General features: G+C 37.2%; 1 protein-coding gene across 5 annotated transcripts in view; it reads right to left on the reverse strand.

Moving 5' to 3' along the window:
* The window catches only part of Ca-alpha1D (Ca[2+]-channel protein alpha[[1]] subunit D), a 1,588,055-nt gene that overhangs the window by 1,352,753 nt on the left and 216,832 nt on the right, over positions 1–18,470 (reverse strand). For all 5 annotated transcript variants that reach the window (XM_083117527.1, XM_083117525.1, XM_083117526.1 and 2 more), the window contains exon 4: positions 153–292. In XM_083117527.1, the coding sequence (XP_082973653.1) occupies positions 153–292 (140 nt within the window). The remainder of the gene's footprint in view (positions 1–152; positions 293–18,470) is intronic.

The raw sequence follows: 18,470 nt of genomic DNA on the forward strand, positions 1-18,470 counted from the left end.
ACTACCTATAAACAATAAACAATGGGCCACGAAAAGTCATAATTTGCTGCATACTTACTTGCAACGATCATTTCTTATACTTTATTCGTTTCCATAAGCACAAATAATAAATAATAAATATTACTTGAAAATATTAACAAATATATACTTACCCTATAACTACTATCGTAAAATCTAGTAAATTCCAACCATTCCTTAAATATGCCCCCGTATGGGCAACAAAACCATAAGCTATTATCTTCATTACGCACTCTACGGTGAATATCACTAGGAAGATGTATTCAATTTTTTCCTGAAATAAAGAGAAACAAAACATAGATGCTAAGTACAACTTATATGTAATACAAAATTTAGAAACAATGATAGTGCCAAAATTCTAAATGACAATACATATAGGTGAGGTAGGTACTAAGGTAGGTGAGTGAAAGGTGGCCATAGTTAAGTTTCTAGGGCAATTTACAAATCTCGAATGAGATATAAATTTATGATATTTTAAGAAATAACTCTCATAACTAACTAGCAACATGTACCATATAAATATTTTGTAAAATTGCTTGTAACTTTAAACAAAAAATAATTACAAAACCGTTACATATGTTCCCAAGGTGGCCCACTGCTTATAGTTTCGTAGAAAATGTTGCTTGTGCTCAATAAAACATATTTATTAATGTTTATTCATTTTATAATTTATTAGATAAATTGTTAGTCTCAAACTTTTGATTGGTGACATGAATTATGTACATTAACGACGCATAACCGAACTCCGTGTGTAGAATGATTTCCCCAAGCTTCCATCTCTTGGCATTTTGGTTTTGAGTTTTCCAAACATTTGGTAACATTCCTGGATAAAAATATTTTCTGTAGAATAAAATACCGGGTTGGAGCAAAATGTTAGCTAATTCTACCCTACTAATTGTCTTCGAAATAAATAAAAGAAACACTTCCGCAAAAAAAAAATATCACTGAAGGATTTAAGGTATTCCTAGGTAAACCCAACATATTAATAACATTTAGTGATTCATGAAAGTCTGTGCAAATTTAACAGTATTAGGTAATCTTTAATAATAAAATGTATTTTAATGTGAAAAAAGGTGTAAATTCGAGAGGCGAGTGTAAGCTGTTCCCAAGGTGGTCCGCCATGGGCCACCATAGGAACTCGCTTCTGGACTACGTTTTTCAACAAAAATAGGTATCATTATTTTGACAAAAAAAAACATTTTTACAATGTAACTATCTGATCAAAAGATATTTAAGCAAGCTTTCAAAATATGTATAAATATTAACGAATGTTAATGTCAAGGACGTACACACACTCATTTATTACTTACCTTAAAATTACAACGCCAACTAATCTGCTCGATCCCTGACACAATAACTTACATAATATGGCTGCTGGCAGCCCGAGACATTTCGTTTTCTGCATATTAGCTTTGTTAAATACTAGTATGATTTTCGTGAAGTTGGCCACCTTTGGCTCACCAACCTTATATAAAATACGTGGTTTTTAATATCAATATCCATTTATTATTTCAAATAATATAAATGTAACATACGTATATAAATATACGAAGGCGAAAGCTATGTTAATATTCAATCATCACAGATAATTTTCACTCTTGTATTATGCTTTATTAATATATTGCTTTATTTTCTTGGCTTTTTCGCCAATTTTTGCTAATCGCGAAGATGATTAATCAGATGAAATTGATAAAAGGACAATCGGGGCCTCCCCCATGGCGCAGTGGTAGCGTCTTTGCCTTGTAATCAAGGGGTCCCGGGTTCGATACCCGGTGGAGGCACAAGTGGTTCGGATCCCACTTTAAACTGTAGGTCCAGTCCCGATTAGCCTTACTGTGCATAAAGTGGACTTAAAACAGCAACTCACAATAAAAGGACAATCACAAAATTTAATGGACATATTGGGACGCACTCCACAAAGAGGATTATAATAGGCGCGAATTCTGGCACCAGTCTCTCACAGGTCTACAAAAATGCAGTCCAGGGTGTATTACCTGGAAGGGGGTTGAATTTTAGTTCATTGAAAATGTCAGACATCAAACTCTACTATTTTATTGAAATAAAGTGCCAAATATAGTAATTCTTAACATCTCTTAAAGGAAAATATTTTAGCTTTTCTCACAAATTCCTAAACTCTGTTCTGGAACCATGGTGCCCATCTCCTCCCAAGGTCAATGGTGCATTCCCCTCCACATCATTTCATAATCCCCATAAAGTATTTAATTAGGACAGCGTGTCTACTGAAAGTTATTTTTTTAAGCTATGTTGAACACTATACCTAAACTGACCTCTCTCCCATTCCTCCCAAGACCGTGGAAGCATTATCCCCAAAATCGTTTATCATAATCCTCTCAAAATATCTTGTATTAACACTTAACAATTGATTTTTTTTTCAATACAATACAATATTTCATTTATTGTTAACATTTTTGAAATACGAAAAGCTAGCAAAATGATTGGTTAAATATTTAAGTCCATCTCAAATGTCATAAAGTAAATTACATAAATATGCGTTTAAACAGTTCTTATGGGCGAATATTTTAGAAACTCACAATTTGAGCATTTATCGCAAACTGTTATGCAACGTAAGATAGAAAATTCAACCTGGACAAGCAAAATAACGTGCTGCAGTTGTCTGTTAACCAAAACTGGCTTGTTCGTCCGACAGATTCAGTTATTGTTTCAAAGGACACATAAAGAACCCTCTAGCTAGAAATATCTAAGGCCGGGGCAAGAATATAATAAGTTTCCTCCTTCAGAGAACTCATCACCTCTGCTTGGTGGAAATATTATTATTTTTAGTAATCCATAGCAATAATTACATGCATTTTATGCATATTTCATTTGATAAAGTAACATTGTCTTGCCAAAAGAATTTAGACATGCAAATTTCATATTATTTATTTTTATGTTTTATCGGGTAATGCGCTAGTTGTTACTGTGAAGTGCAATTAGTACAATTATTGCAGCATACATGGAATCAATAATAAAATAATATTACTAAGAGAACAACATCATCAACATAATGCGCCTGCTATAAATTAATCAGTGTATACAAACACTAATATATTTTAAGGACTTATATTATAAATCAATGTCGAGAATATTGTTCATGTCTTGTAATGCAGCTATAGCGTAGTTATTCACAATCGGCTCATCAAAACGCCAGACACTCATTTTTTGTAAGTCGTTATTGAGAGCGAAGGGAGGAAGAAAAATTTTACATCCATTTCTTTGCAGGCTCGAAAGACTATTTTTTAAAGAAAGTGTCAATTCTTTCATATGATCTAATGATGATATAATTTTTACTCTCTTTCAGCTTCACTTTTCACACGTACGGCGCCGAAAACATCTTCACCACCTTGAAATGGCGTGAGTTTATAAAATATCAGGGCAATGGTAAAGTTGCTAAGAAAAATCTCATATAGCCCTGATTAAATTCCCCTTCATAGTACACTACTTCCCAATTAAATATAGGTACTTTATACCATGTCTGCAAATACGATTCATTGCCTGCCCGCCATAAATATAATACATCGCCGCCCACAAGGACCGTCGCTGCTTACTGCACGTTGGCAGTTTGGGAGAGAATAGGTATAAGAAACGGTGGACAGGGCGCACAAATCAAGTTATTATAAGCAGCGCAAACTAGTAACATGTGAATATTATTGAAAATGATAATTTATGGTGTTAGTCTATACGTGCTAATTTCGTCCTGCTAATTCAACGTATACAGGACGTATCTTGAAAATATTAAATTGGAAAGGATATCGATTGACAACTCGTTTGACAGGTTTCTAAATTCAAAGCAAATTTTTAGTAAACTTTTTTATTGGAGGGGTGTAATTATTTTCGAATTGACACAAGAATTGCTTTTGGTCTCATTAAATACGTATATTTCTAACAGAAATTGCAAACAAAGTGCGTAAACTCTCAACGTTACTGTTCGAATTTACACGAAAGGACCCTCAGGTGATATTTTAAACTCGGGTTCGAAAAGAGGGAGGGAATAGGTAGAGTCTTGAAATCTTGAAAAAAATACATGAGGAAGAGTACAGAGTTAGGCTATATCTTGTTCTTTACGCCTATTAATTTCAAACATCTTTTATGAGCAACATTTTTCCAATACTAACAGAAACTGATATCCAGATTCACTGTGCACGAATTTGGCTATTTTAAATTTATTATGTCAATTTTGTATAATCGCGACGCTGAAGGGAAATGATAATTACATCAAATTGAGGAAGAGACAGAGAAAGGAACGTGCTTATGTTCAGTTTTTTTTTTATCTTTTTGTAAAACGTAACGTTTTCTTGCACTTTTGGCTAGTCACGACGATAAGGTCATAACAAAAAATGGAAACAAAGAATGGGAAATGTAACACATCACGAAATTAAGTATAAAACTTTAAGAACGAAATTAAAATGGGAGATCAGTAAAGCTTACCAAAACTATATTGAAACTTCAGAAATCAATCTTTCTCACGATACTAACCAGTTTTGGTCCTTCATTAAAAATAAAAATAAAAATCCACCCGTGCAGCCAACTAAGTATAATGATAAAACCATTGACGATAATGAAAGTATCCAAGATCTCTTTGCAAAGTATTTTGAATCCGTATATTCCAAAGAACCATCTATCTACAAAGATCCGCATCCTAATGTAAACATGAACTCACTTCCGAGTATCTTAAATATCTCTGAAATATCACTAAATGAAATTGAGGAAGCCATTAAAAAACTGAAACCTAAAAAATCCGCCGGCCCTGATTCAATCCCCCCTTATGTAATTAAAGGATGTTCGGAAATTCTTAAGTACCCTCTTCACACCCTTTTCAACTTGGCTGTCAGAACTTCGAGATTTCCAGCAATATGGAAAACAACAGAAATCTGTCCGATTCCCAAAGCTGCTGATAAGGTTGACATATCTAACTACAGGCCTATTGCAAAATTGTCAGTACCAGCAAAACTCTTCGAACAGATAATATACGAACATATATATTTTCATATTAAACCCATTCTTTCCCCCAAACAGCACGGATTTGTCCAAAAACGCTCAACCGTAACCAATCTTGTCGAACTGACAAGCTACATTGCACCCAGTATAGCTAATAAAGGGCAAGTTGACGTTTTATATACAGACTTTTCAAAGGCATTTGATACAGTTCACCACGATATATTAATACAGAAATTTGCCAACAATAGCCTTTCTCCTCCACTTATTACCCTTCTTTCTTCCTATCTGCAGAACCGCCGACAATATGTCGTGTATCAAGGCTGCAGATCAACCGAATTCGTGGCCAGTTCGGGAGTTCCACAGGGGTCGAACCTTGGTCCCTTGCTATATTTAATTTTTATAAACGATTTGCCTGAACTACTCACAAAATGTGAGACATTAATCTTTGCTGATAATGTTAAAATATACAAAAATATCGAAAACGCTGATGACTGTACAATATTACATGAAGAGCTGAATAACTTGCTTCAGTGGTGTGAAATTAATAAAGTCAGCCTAAACCTAAAGAAATGTAAACTTGTATCATTCACCCACAACAGACACCCTATTCAACATTCATACACTATTTCTAATGTGTTAGTACAAAGTGAGAATATAGTTACCGACCTAGGGGTCACTTTTGACCAAAAGTTAACATTCCAATCACATATTGCCCGCATTTTAAGCGAAGCTCACAGAAATTTGGGATTTATAATGAGAATGGGCCATCAATTTAGAAAAAAGGAAACATTTCTCTTGCTATATTATTCGCTCGTCAGATCTAAGCTCGAATATGCTTCTCTTGTTTGGAACCCGCAATTCAAGAAAGATATCGAAAAATTAGAAAAGCTTCAAAATAAAATTCTCAGATATCTACTATTTAAACTTGATGGTACATATCCAAAACTCACTCCTAGCAACATATTACGCGAAATCTTTAATATTCCGTCACTCGACGAAAGGAGGCAAACAAGTCAAATAACTTTTCTCTCCAAGCTTATCAATGGTAAAATAGATTCTTTTAATCTGTTGTCGAATTTAAATTTTTATGTGCCAAACTGTATGTTAAGGCCCAGAACTGATCTCCTTCAAATCCCCCTTGGAAGAACCAAAATGACCGAAGCTGAACCCATGAGGAGAATGTGCAAGTTATTTAATTCAGTTTCTAAGAATAATCCAAGCGTAGACCTATTTAAATGTAATTGTAACATAAGATCTAATCGCTGAATTTCTGTATGTTTTGTTTTGTTTTGTTCATTGAATTTTTGTTTTCATTCAGCTTGTAAGGTTATATCCAACAGTTTAGCTTCATTTATTATTGTATTGTCTCTGTGTTCCCTTTGCTTCTATAATCTAATAATTAATTTCTTCTCACAATTGTTTTTAAATGTAAAATGTATATTGCGTCATTCATATTTCTTGTTAATTTTCTTAGTTATGTTCTTGTTTATGTAATGGTGTCATCCCATATTGAACACTGTAATTGGGCATGCGCCTGTTGTGTTTCAATTAAATAAATAAATAAATAAATAAGCGTAGCTACGGGGTGTGCCAGGCGCGCCTAGGCACGCCCTAATGGGCTGCTTTATCAAAGAGAATTAAAGACAGATATTTCAATAAGAGACAAAATTATTAAAAGTACAGATTATTCGAAATATTGGTTCGCTGAGTTTATCCCTGAATCCTAACCCCCTTCCTCAATATTGGTCTTAAACTTAACTATATTGGTGGAAATGTGGAAACAGGTTCTTTTCTTTACTGAACGCTCGAAATTAAAATCTGATATAATTCAGGTAAACAATATGTATAACAATAACAACAATGCCAACAATCGCTTTCCCCTCCATTCTCACAATCAACTAATTATTGTAGGCTTTCTATCAGTGGCCCAGTCCCTTGGGGCTTCCGGGGCTTAGCCCCTAAAGAAAAACGGACGTATTCACGTAATTATCAATCACCATAACGCATAACTATCACACAGTCTTTTAAAAGGCGATTTTTACCCACGTAAATTCATCGTCTGTTGCAATGGATACGACAGCGCTTCTAGCGGCATTGATGCCAATTATCGTTTTCCGGGGCACGTCGCAAAGGAAGGCGTGGCCTACACCCACCTACGCTACAGTGAAGGTCACATGCTAGCAGAGAGAGGAGGGAAGAGTGCAATGGATTTGAGTGCTGATTCCGTTGCGTCGCGTTCGATCTCGCGTGTTGTTCTGTAGTGTTTTGGTGGCTTTCATTCGCTATGTTTGAGTGAGTTTGGCAGGGTTGATGTTCGAACACAAATTGATGAAGGACATAGGCTGTCAATTACAAGACACAATGAATTTGTCCGGAAAAATTGGCATATATTAAATAGAATTATCGAGTGCTTACAATTCTGTGGTCGACATGAACTTGCTCTACGAGGACATAATGAAAGAGAACAATCTTTAAACAGAGGCATCTTCCCAGATTTATTATCCCTTCATAGAAGAGGGAAAACTAAAGAGGGAACTTCGTGTTCTTTATTGTAGTGAAGAGTTGAAAAACATAAACTCTATCAGTAGATTGCATTCATTTTTTATTTAAAATTATTTAGAGGGTACCTTTTCAGAAACAGTAAAAATGACAAACATAGTTTTAATAACTCTAGTGGCAACAGCTGAATCTGAACGATGTTTCAGCACATTGAAGCGTATTAAAACCTGCTTAAGAAATGCAATGGGACAAGACAGACCAAATTCCTTGGCACTTGCTTACAATAGAGATAGACTACATTTCAAACAAAGAGGGCTTCAACGAAAAAGTAATAACAAAATTTGCTGAGCAGAAGAACAGGAGTCAACGTTCGTAGAAAGGTATGTTTCACAACAATACCTGTTTCTTTTGTAATTCATGTGAATTGTCATTAAATTTTAAATTCTTTAAAAAATAAGCCCCGGCCAAATTTGAGGCCACGAGACGCCACTGCTTTCTGTGGGGCAGAAAGCTTATCAGTAAACATTTTGACAATGCAACTATATTGTTGGAAGTTTATTTATCAATGTTGCTGGTGGCTGGTATTTAAATATCTTTCCTGAACCGACTAGTTTACTTCATTGTAAATGTCGTTGTACTTGCTTTTTCGGATTCTGTTGAAAAATTTGGTTTTCGGAATAATCGAAGGAGCCATTATTTGATGAAAATTGTCACTTGTGGACATGATATTTCGTTCGTGTAAACGTACCGTACTTTTTTAAATAGTGAGTTTATGCTCTAAAAGAAGATGGATCGTTTTGTCGTAAGACTGAAAAGAAACGAAGGTGGTCCCGATCGAAAGCAGACAGTTGAAAGTTAAACGCCTGTGATAGTGCCAGTTGTAGTGGTATCGGTGAACTTGTAAATAACAAACCATCCTGTTTCGATGCCCCTGACGTTGAACAAACACCAGGTGGTAGTGCCTGTGATGGTGCAAGTTGTAGTGGTATCGGTGAACTTGTAAATAACAAACCACCCTGTTTCGATGCTCCTGACGCTGAACAAACACCAGGTAAGCCTATTAACATATCAGTAGATCCTTGTGACCCTGTGAATGCAATACCACATAACAGAACAGAATGTGATGTAAGGGTAAAATTAGGACCGTAACAACCAAACCTGGTGATTTTCCCTAGAAGTAGAATAGATAAGAAAGAAAGGGCTTTTCAATCTAGCTGGTTTCACAATTACAATGGTTGGAATATACAGTAGTATAGCTATTCACTGTGCATTTTGTTTTTACTGCAGAGTATTTGCTTCGAACAATGCATCAGTGAGAGGACACCTTGATCAAGCATTCATCACACGAGGTTTTAAAAACTGGCATAGAGCAAACAAATGTTTTGGAAGTCATGAAAAATCTAAAGGACACCAGCAAAGCTTAAGTTCCTGGTAAAACTACAATAAAAATAAACCAATTGACGTCTAATTAGATGAGTGTATGAAGGCTTTTCTTTCAAAGCAAGAACAAACAAGACTGCAAAATCTACAAATCATGGAGAGGCTAATAAACATAATTCTTTGTCTTACAAAAGGAGGCCGCCTATTGAGAGGTCATACTGAGAATAAAGAAGCATACGACAGGGGGTTATTTCTAGATGTAGTCGATTTAATTTCCAAATATGACCCCATTTTGAAAGAACACTTAGTGAACGGCCAAAAAATTGCACTTACTTAAGTCCAAAAATTCAGAATGATCTAATCCGCAGTTTGAATAATGTTCTTGTAAGGAAGTTGAAAATGTCATTACTTGGTACAAACGTGTCTATTATCGCTAATGAAACGAGTGATTGTAGTCATCATGAACAAATGTCTATAGTTTTTCGATTTTTTGATGTCATTGAACAGTTATCTGTTGAGCATTTAGTGGCTCTTCGTAAGTTATCTTCTGTAGATGCACAGATAATTTTTAATACGTTAGCACTAGTAGTGTCAGAGTTTGGTGTTGATTGGCAAAATGTTCTTTCAGTTTGCTTCGGTGGAGCCTCAACAATGTCTGGGACACTATCTGGGGTGCAAATGAAGTGCAAAGAAAAGAACAGTTCAATAATGTACGTTCACTGCTATGCTCATAGTTTGAATCTTGTACTAGTGGACTCATGTAACTTGCGTCCCGAAAATAGACTAGTTTCAGATTTTTTTAGAACAATTCAATTCCTTTACTCTTTCATTGAAGGTAGTTCGTCAAGGCATGCAGTTTTTGAAAGTGTATGCCAAGAAATTGGTCTAAGTTTAAGAACACTGAAGTCTATGTCAACAACGAGATGGGCGTGCCGTGCTGAAGCTGTTTCTGCAGTGAAAAGGAACTACTCTGCAATTATTTTGGCTTTGGAAGAAATCACTCAAAACAGTCATCAGGGTGATGTGAGAGCTAAAGGAAATGGACTAAAACAACAAGTCAGATCGTTTCAGTTCGTCTTTTGTGTCACAATGCTGCATCCAGTCCTACAAATAATCGTGAAGGTTAGCAAGTTACTCCAAAGTCCAGATGTAAATCTACTTTCGGCTGTATCTAGTGTCATATCGTTTCCCAATGCTGTGCAATCCATGATAAATTCATCTCAATTCATGGAACTCTTCAACCAAGCTATTAAGGTCTGTGACAGTCTGGAGATTTCAATTCATCCAGTAAACAGACGCAAAATTGCAAAGACTCTTAACGAATCAGTCAGCTCACAGTATTTGTATGAAACACAGGAAGAGGAGATTAGATTTTTTTGCTATTATCCTCTTTTAGACTCAGTTGTTTGTGGTATTGTTGAGAGATTTCATCAACAAACTGTTGCGGTCATCAGTGCCATGGGAAATCTGGTTGACTTGAATGTAAAGGATGAAGAAATAGCCGTCTTAGCTAGAACATTCAAATTGTCAGGCGACGAGTTGGCAGCAGAAGTAAGACTTCTGAGAGGAAAATCCTCTGTACCTAAGGGAAGTTCTTCTGTTACACTACAGGAGTGGTTTGAGTGGTTGGAGAAAGAAGAGAGAATGAAGATATTTACGGCATTCTACTCTGTACTATAGCGCATTTCTTCTATACCTGTCACAAGCTGCACGTGTGAGAGAGCTTTCTCCAAGCTTACCCAAGTTAAAACTAAATTAAGAGCAACTCAGAAGCAGGATAGATTGGAAGCCATGTTCTTGCTATTTGTGGAACAGGAAATACCTTTGTCTATTGATGTAAATGAAGTTATTGATGAGATTAAGAACATTGTACCCTTTGACAGATGTCTCTTGTTATAGACGACGTGTATTTTGATATATTTGTTTGTAATATTTATGAACATTTTGTGTGTGTGTAATTTCTATGCAATTTGATTTTTCTTCTACGTATATTCAGAAATTTTCAACACTGCCATTTAGTGTATTTATATTCTTTACAAACATCAGTGCAGTTAAAGAGCTAAGTGATTGTATTGCAAAATATGCTATTAAAAAGGTACAATACCTCATTTTTTCTTTGTGCACACCCAAATACAAAGTTCTAGCTACGCCTATGGATAAGGTGATTGATGAATTGAATTGTTCATTAAAGTCCAATTTATGTACAAATAGGCTAATCGGGATGGAACCTGCAGTTGAAAGTGGAATCCAGGATGAATAATGACAAGGTCAAATTGATGAAGGAAGGTATTCGAACCCAGGACTTTTGACGTCGTAGAATCATCTGCTAACCAGTCTGGAACTTGAACTCCTAAATGTTTGTGGAGAGATTGTGAGTCAACTGAATGCATACGTAATTTTATCAATTTCATTTATATCACTCTGTTTTTCTGTCTATGCTTTACGTTCCATGAAGAGTTTAGGTAAAATTCTTAACCTGTACAACATTACAATGCTTTCAGTTAGGAAGTATAGTTTCATCCACCCTAATATAAGAAAAAAGGAGAATGCCATATTAAAAATATATAAATTATACTGTATAATAAATTAAAAAATATAAATAATCTATCTATAATAATCGAGTTGTCACTCGACTTCCTTTCATATTTCAGTTCTTCACGATATCCTTCATCCCCAGCAGAACACCTTGGGATTTTTTTGGATATTTTATCATTTTATAAAATATTTGTTTGTCACAAAGTCTCGGACAGTACTTACAATCGTACTGGATTCACAATCATGTTATCAATGGTTTAACGGTTTGGCTCGGATCCTGGTGTGTGTGTGTGTGTGTGTGTGTGTGTGTGTGTGTGTATGTATGTGCGTGTGTGTTCCAATCAATCCAAATCATAGAAAAAACGTGGGTCCATAATATTTTAGCTCTTATTTGAAACACTGTAGGTTCGAATTTTCATCAAGTAACAAGTTCATTTTTTTTGTCAAGGAATACAAGTAGATATAAAATTGTTAAAAAAACACATCCTTTATCTTTGTGATTACCAATGGCAATGCTTTAAACACTATTTATTGAAAACTCAAATGTTCAGTTACTTTTCCGGTTTAATATTATGCTCATTCACGAAATTCATCTAATCAGCACTCATTGCCGTCGTAATAATTAGACTATAGATAAAGAAAAAACGATATAATAAAATAAATTGAAAAGTATTCGTATGTGAACATAGTTGGCTGACTAGACTTACTAGACTTGAAAGTGGAATTGGATGCATTGTTCAAAGTGCCATGAGGAACCAAACCTGAAATATATTTAGGTTTATTTCCTTTTATGTGTGAGGTTGTACGCACTACATAATTTTAAATTTTTTCACAATATTTTGTTACATTTAATTTTTATTTTATGCTGTCTCTTAGTTTGTCCCCTCTACACATTCTTTCCCTCCCTCAACAGATTACTCACTCCAGTCTTTCTTCCTTCTTACTCGCCTCACTTCTCTCTTCTTCACTCTCGCCAAAAACACTCCCACTTTCTCCAACTTCTCCACACTTGCTGCACCCTGTTCCACAACTAATTTGAGCGCTTCTTCCTTTCCCACACGCTCCAACCATTTAACCTTCAGGGCACGCGTACTCGGACATGCAAATAGGTGATCCACCCCGTCACTGCCATTACATATTGTAAATTCATGTGTTCCTCCCTCTCTTTTCACCGCACTTTCTCCATCTCCAAATCTCAGCCATACTACTCCCTCTCTCTTGCTTACTTTCTTCATATAATTTGCTTGTCCCCATTCCCAAACGTCCCTTGCCTGGAGGTTTGTTGCACTTTCCATCATTATTTCTTGCCGGTCTATATCTTCTAGATGCTGTTTACAGAGTTCAAGTGTGCCTTGGTGTACGAGCTCTTCTTCCAACCCGATCTCGAATAGTTTGCCTTTAACTTTCCTTGCCCACGAGCCAATTTCCTATTCCATTACTTGTTGCATGAGAAGCTTCCCTTTCAAAGTGTCTCCCCCTGCTATTATCACAGTTGTACAATACTTAACCCTTCTCCACCTTTGTCTGGTGCTCTCCCTCGCCGAGTTCCCGTAGTACCCCGCTGTTTGCTGTACCTGTGGCGACATGCAGTGCTTTTTTGAAGTACCTGCACTGTATTTGGTTAATTATGTTTTTCCCCTTTGCCCCCCCAGATTTGGCACCCGTACCCAACGGAAGCTATTAATAGAGCTCGATATAGGTTATCGACGAAGCTCATTTCATAGTTTTGTAGTTTCCTTGTTATTCCCATTATTATGTCCGTTACAGCTCGCGCCATCCCCCTCACTGTTTGTACGTGTCTCGCCCATGTTCCTGTCATAGTGATTGTTAGGCCCAAGTAATTTATTCGTTTAACCCTTTCGAGTTCTTGACCCATAAAGTTCCATTTCTCTCCCTTCCCGTAAACATACCCATTCTTAAACACAATAATTTTCGTTTTGGCCTCGTTCACATCTTGCTTAGAGTCACGGCTAAACATTTCCAACCCGCCGAGCGATGTATGCAGCCCTGCGTTTGTCTCCGAGATCAGAACAACGTCGTCCGCGAACAGGAGAGCCGCCGGAACCTTAGCCGTCCCGATTGTTGATGTTGGTTGTGCGTCGAGTGCTCTCCTACAGCGTGACAATGGGCATAGTGTTAGTGGCTTGGCGAGCCCGAATCGGCCGTTACAATCAGTGCCGTTGCTGAAAAGCGGGCGGAAGAGAGCAGTGTTGCAAACGTGGAGGAGCAGTGACAAGTATCAGCCTAATCTTAATCGTCGTACTCCATATCATCGGCGGAGTGGAGACGAATCCCGGGCCACCAAATGGAAATAAATGGCTTGCAAGGCAACAACGTAAACCAGTACACTGTCGGAGAAGTCCATGTTTTTCAGGTTTAACTGTGTTGAAAATGTGCTAACGAACCGATTACTATTTTTCAAACCAAGAAACTCATGTCGATAATACAATCAAAAGAAAACATAACTACACGAATACCCTCACAAATAAACGAGGCACGACAAAATCCACGCAGTATTCAGCCATCTGCTTGGTGGCCTAGACTTCCTTGGGTAGGCTAAAAGTTCCGCAATGAACCACGAAAAACCCGCAGCTAGGAGGCCACGGGAGACGCTGCAGAAGTCGGACATTTTGACGCGGGCATTTTGGTGCCAGGGCTTTCTGGTGCTAGGAAATATTGGTGCAAGACATTTCAGTGCCTGGCCATTTTGGTGCTAGATAATTTTGTTTGTAGACATTTTGCAGCACTTCTCTCTCCTGCACACAATTTTACCTCTGACCCCTGGTTCACTTTCAGTGACTGTATATGTTGGACAGGGTGCGAAATCACTGCAAATTGGTGGAGGGATAAGACACACACACTTTCTAAAATATATAAAGGATGTCTCAAAAGTAATAGCGCAAACTGACACAGGTGAAAGTACACGATAATAGAAGCAAATAAGTCTCAGTAAACATGGGACAGCAAACGAACCGTTGTCGAGATAATTGCGAATGTGTGGTTACAAGCCGCCACTGACTTCATTGTTTGTAAACGTCGTCCTAGTTGGTAAAATTCTAATAATGTGTGCGAATGTGTGGTTAGAAGCCGTCTCTGATTGCATTTTGTAATCACCGAGTGCTATATCCATCCTGTTTGATTCCCACGCTACCTCTCGTAATTGTACTGTTTTGTACAAATATATATATATATATATAATCAAGGGGGTCCGGGTTCGAATCCTGGCCTGGGCATGGATGTTTGTGAGTATCCATTCATCAATCTCATCATATCATCACTCATCCTCATCTTCGCAAATTAGCCAAAAGTGGCACAAGAAGCGAAGTAAAATAAAGCAATTCAATCAATCAATATATATATATATATATATATACATATATATATATATATAATGTCATTAAATACATGTCAAATATTAAATAAATTAAATCATAAAATATTCAATATACTATATCGATTGTCCTTCATTCAAAATTCGATTGCAAATCGAAGATTTTAATATACTATTACTAATGCTATGAATGAACATTGATTTGTTTGACTAGGGGGAGTGGCAAAAATGAGACATTAAAAAGATAATAGTTTCCTTCACATCTAAATGCTAAAACGTGTTTTTGTTATATATTTATATACTTTGCGGTAGCTGTCGAAACGCGATGAGAAATGGAGGAGAAATAACAAGTCGGACTAATTTCTGTGTTCTAGGAATTGCTGAATTCAGTGTCTTTAGAGATGAGGCTGTTTGATGTTTGTTCTTTGTGTGTGTTTTCGATGTGATTTCTGTAAAATACATTCGACTTCAAAACTAATTGTTTATCTTTTGTTGTTAGAACAAAAACTGGTCTTCCGAGAGTGACGCGAAAGAAAGCAGACGTACGTGTTCGACCTCCGCGTTTCTGCGTTTTTTCGTTCCGAGATAACAGCTACTTATGCGTTTCAGTGTACTGGGAATGAGTGTATGTGAGTGTTAGTGTGTTGGTGAAGGGTGGAGGGATACTCTCCCAGAGAATTCTGGTAAGTACTGTGTTTTTACACACTTTTACTTATGTGAACTGCCCTCCATAATATCTTCCCACGTTCGAGGAAGCTAACGCGAAGCACTTTGAACAGTCAGCAAGCCAAATAGCCGCGTGCTGTTATGCGATACGGTTTATTGAACCAGGACGATAAATTCTGAATTTCACTAAAGTGAAAAAACTGCAAATGCCCCAAGAAGGGGGCTCGAAGCATCAAACATCCCAAAGTCAAAAATCACAACAGAATGACACTCCCTCGTTTGTAATAGGAGGCCTGGTTTCGGACCGATCCGGTTTGAACTTACTCGTGTGTAATGCGATGAACGATAAAATGAAACGATCCCCAGAAACTCTAGAGGATCCCAGGAAGAGAAAAAACTTAGTGAGGAGTGACGGCTCCCAGATCCCCCTTCCCCAAGTGTTGGTGCTCCTTCTGATCAAGATACAATGAACGTTGCAATGGATAATATCCCAGATACAGCTGATATCCAACTGGGCTTGTTTATCAAGCTGTCCATCGAATTAAATACCATTATAGCTAAAGATAAAAACATCCCTTCTGAAAATAAATCAACAATCCTTGAAATAGTAGCCAAAATGGGTCAGGTTCATCAAGAGACGGTGACTGAAAACCAATCACTAAAAACCGCCTGTAACTTACTTCAAAGTGCAACAAAGACAGAAGGCAACGCTAAACCCTCCTACGCACAAACAGCGGCGTCACCAGGTATCGTGCAAACAGGAAGAGCAGCTCAAATTCAAAAAACTGTTCAAAATTTGAAATACACTGTCTTCATTTCAAATGAGAACAGAAATAAAGATGCAAAAAAGGTACAAGAAACATTCACAAAAGTGATAAATCCCATGAGAGACGGGATAAGGATTAAACAAATGAGAAAACAAACAAAATGCTGATTGTGGAGACAGATACAAAAGAGGAGGCGGACAAAATAATTAACCATGGGGAACTAGCCAAACATAAAATCAGGGCAGAGCTCCCCAAAAAAAGGAACCCATTATTAATACTGTATGAAGTCCCTGCACAAAGGGAAGAAACTGATCTGTACGAGGAGATATATTTATTAAACTTACAAGACAAGATGTCCTGGGAGGAGTTCATTAAAAAGTTTCACTTGAATTTCAAGACTGGTCCACGAAATAGGGCATCCTGCCACTGTGTTTTCGAGGTGGCTCCAGATTTAAGAAAAATCCTTTTGAAAAATGAAAAAATCTTCGTCGCATTCCTGTCCTTATCCCTTAAAGATTACATTGTCGTCCCAAAGTGTAATAAATGTTGCGACTATGGACATTTGAGCCGGTTTTGTAAAGGAAAGGAAATCTGCGCCCAGTGTGGCCTGGAAAGCCATTCTAAGGAGGAGCAATGTCCTAAAAAAGATGGTCCAAAGATATGCATTCCTTGCATGAAAAGAAAAAAAGAATGTAATGGCAAGGACTGCCCCACTTACAAGTTACAGTTACAAAGGTTAATAGAAAGGACAGATTATGGATTGTAAATCGACTGTGGATTTTAGAACGACAAAGAGAAACAAAAATATGAAAACTCCTAGTCGTCTTCGCCGCGACGCGGCTAGAGCGGCAGCTTACAGGGAAAGGAAAATAAAGGAAATTAAGCTACTGCTAGCCAAAATTGAGAAGAATAAAATGGACAATTATCAAAACATAAAACTACCAGAAACGTTTTTCGAACATATAGAATCTTCTGCCTTCACGACGCAGGGAAATGAAAGAACCATAAACTTCATATTAAAGAACAAAATATATCTAGATTCGAACCACTTTAAAACACCAGTACAACCATCACAGCCTCTACTTAGCTCAAAAATACCCAACCTTCCCCCAAGTGTTTTTACCTATTTACCTGATGGCATAACTCTGCACAACCCCTTTGTAACCCCTCCAGAATCGCCTCCTAATGAAAGACTCTTTAGATACCCAGTAGTTTCTGAACCACCTTCCCGCTCAACAACGAAATTGAAAGTGGGATACAAGAGGAAATAATAGTAAGAAGCACAGAGAGAGATCAACATGCAGGAGTGAGCGACGCAGGCCCGCCCCACTTACACTAACATGTCAGAGAAGAAAACGACGAAATTAAATCCGAACGCCCTTGCCTTTCATCCGGAGATCAAGTATAGTAATTTCAGTAAACCGCAGACTCTTCATCCGCCATTCTCTCCGGCGAGTGCTGAACCGCCTTCGGGTCTGATCGTAGAAGAGAAATGTAAAATAAATCCAGCAGAAATCTACAACAACTTTGAACAAGCGCTGAGACTAAGCAGGCTGGAGGAAAAAGAAAATTTGGTCACGGCTTTGGGGATTTTAATTAGAAATAAACACGAAAAGGGAAAATCTATCACCTTCCCGTACCCGGAGGCGGTCGACATGATAACTCTAAAGTCTCACAATATTCCTACTGAAACGGAGGAATTATCATCGTTGCTGGAAACAGTTTTTGCTCGCCGAGGCGTCTTCCTGGATATAAACGAAATTTACTCAGACTTCGCGAGGGCTCACGGGAGGGTGGTGTTTCTCCCAAGGAAAGAATGGCCGGAGTGCTTTCAGATAGCGAGACACCCTTAATGGAAAGGTACGTAAGCGTTGCACAGGCAAACCTAATGGGGGCAAAACTGTCAACCGCGGAAATTTTTGACTTCGCTAAAAACAAAAAACTGGATACTCTGGCCTTGCAGGAACCATATATTTTTAAAAACAAAATTCCATCTGCACCGATATGGGCGAGAATTATAATGCATCATCAAAATGCCAAATCTGCAATAGTTATTCTAAACAGAGAGATTGTACCAATTAAAATGGCTCAATTTTCTACCAGTCACATTAACTGTGTAGAATTATCCTTGGAAAACTTATCATTCATAATTATAAATTGTAGTACTAGACCATTATGGCAAGTAGACGACATTTTTTTGGCAATAATTATTTTGACACTATAGGAAGTGCCAGCCTCACTTAATGTTTCCTCTGTATGGTGTACACTGTCAGAGACATGAATGCTGCTTGTTTGTCACACGAAACACAATTCTTGAT

This window comes from Lepisma saccharinum, chromosome 2 (assembly GCF_977018435.1).
Source record: "Lepisma saccharinum chromosome 2, izLepSacc3.1, whole genome shotgun sequence".
Taxonomy (NCBI): Eukaryota; Metazoa; Arthropoda; class Insecta; order Zygentoma; family Lepismatidae; genus Lepisma; species Lepisma saccharinum.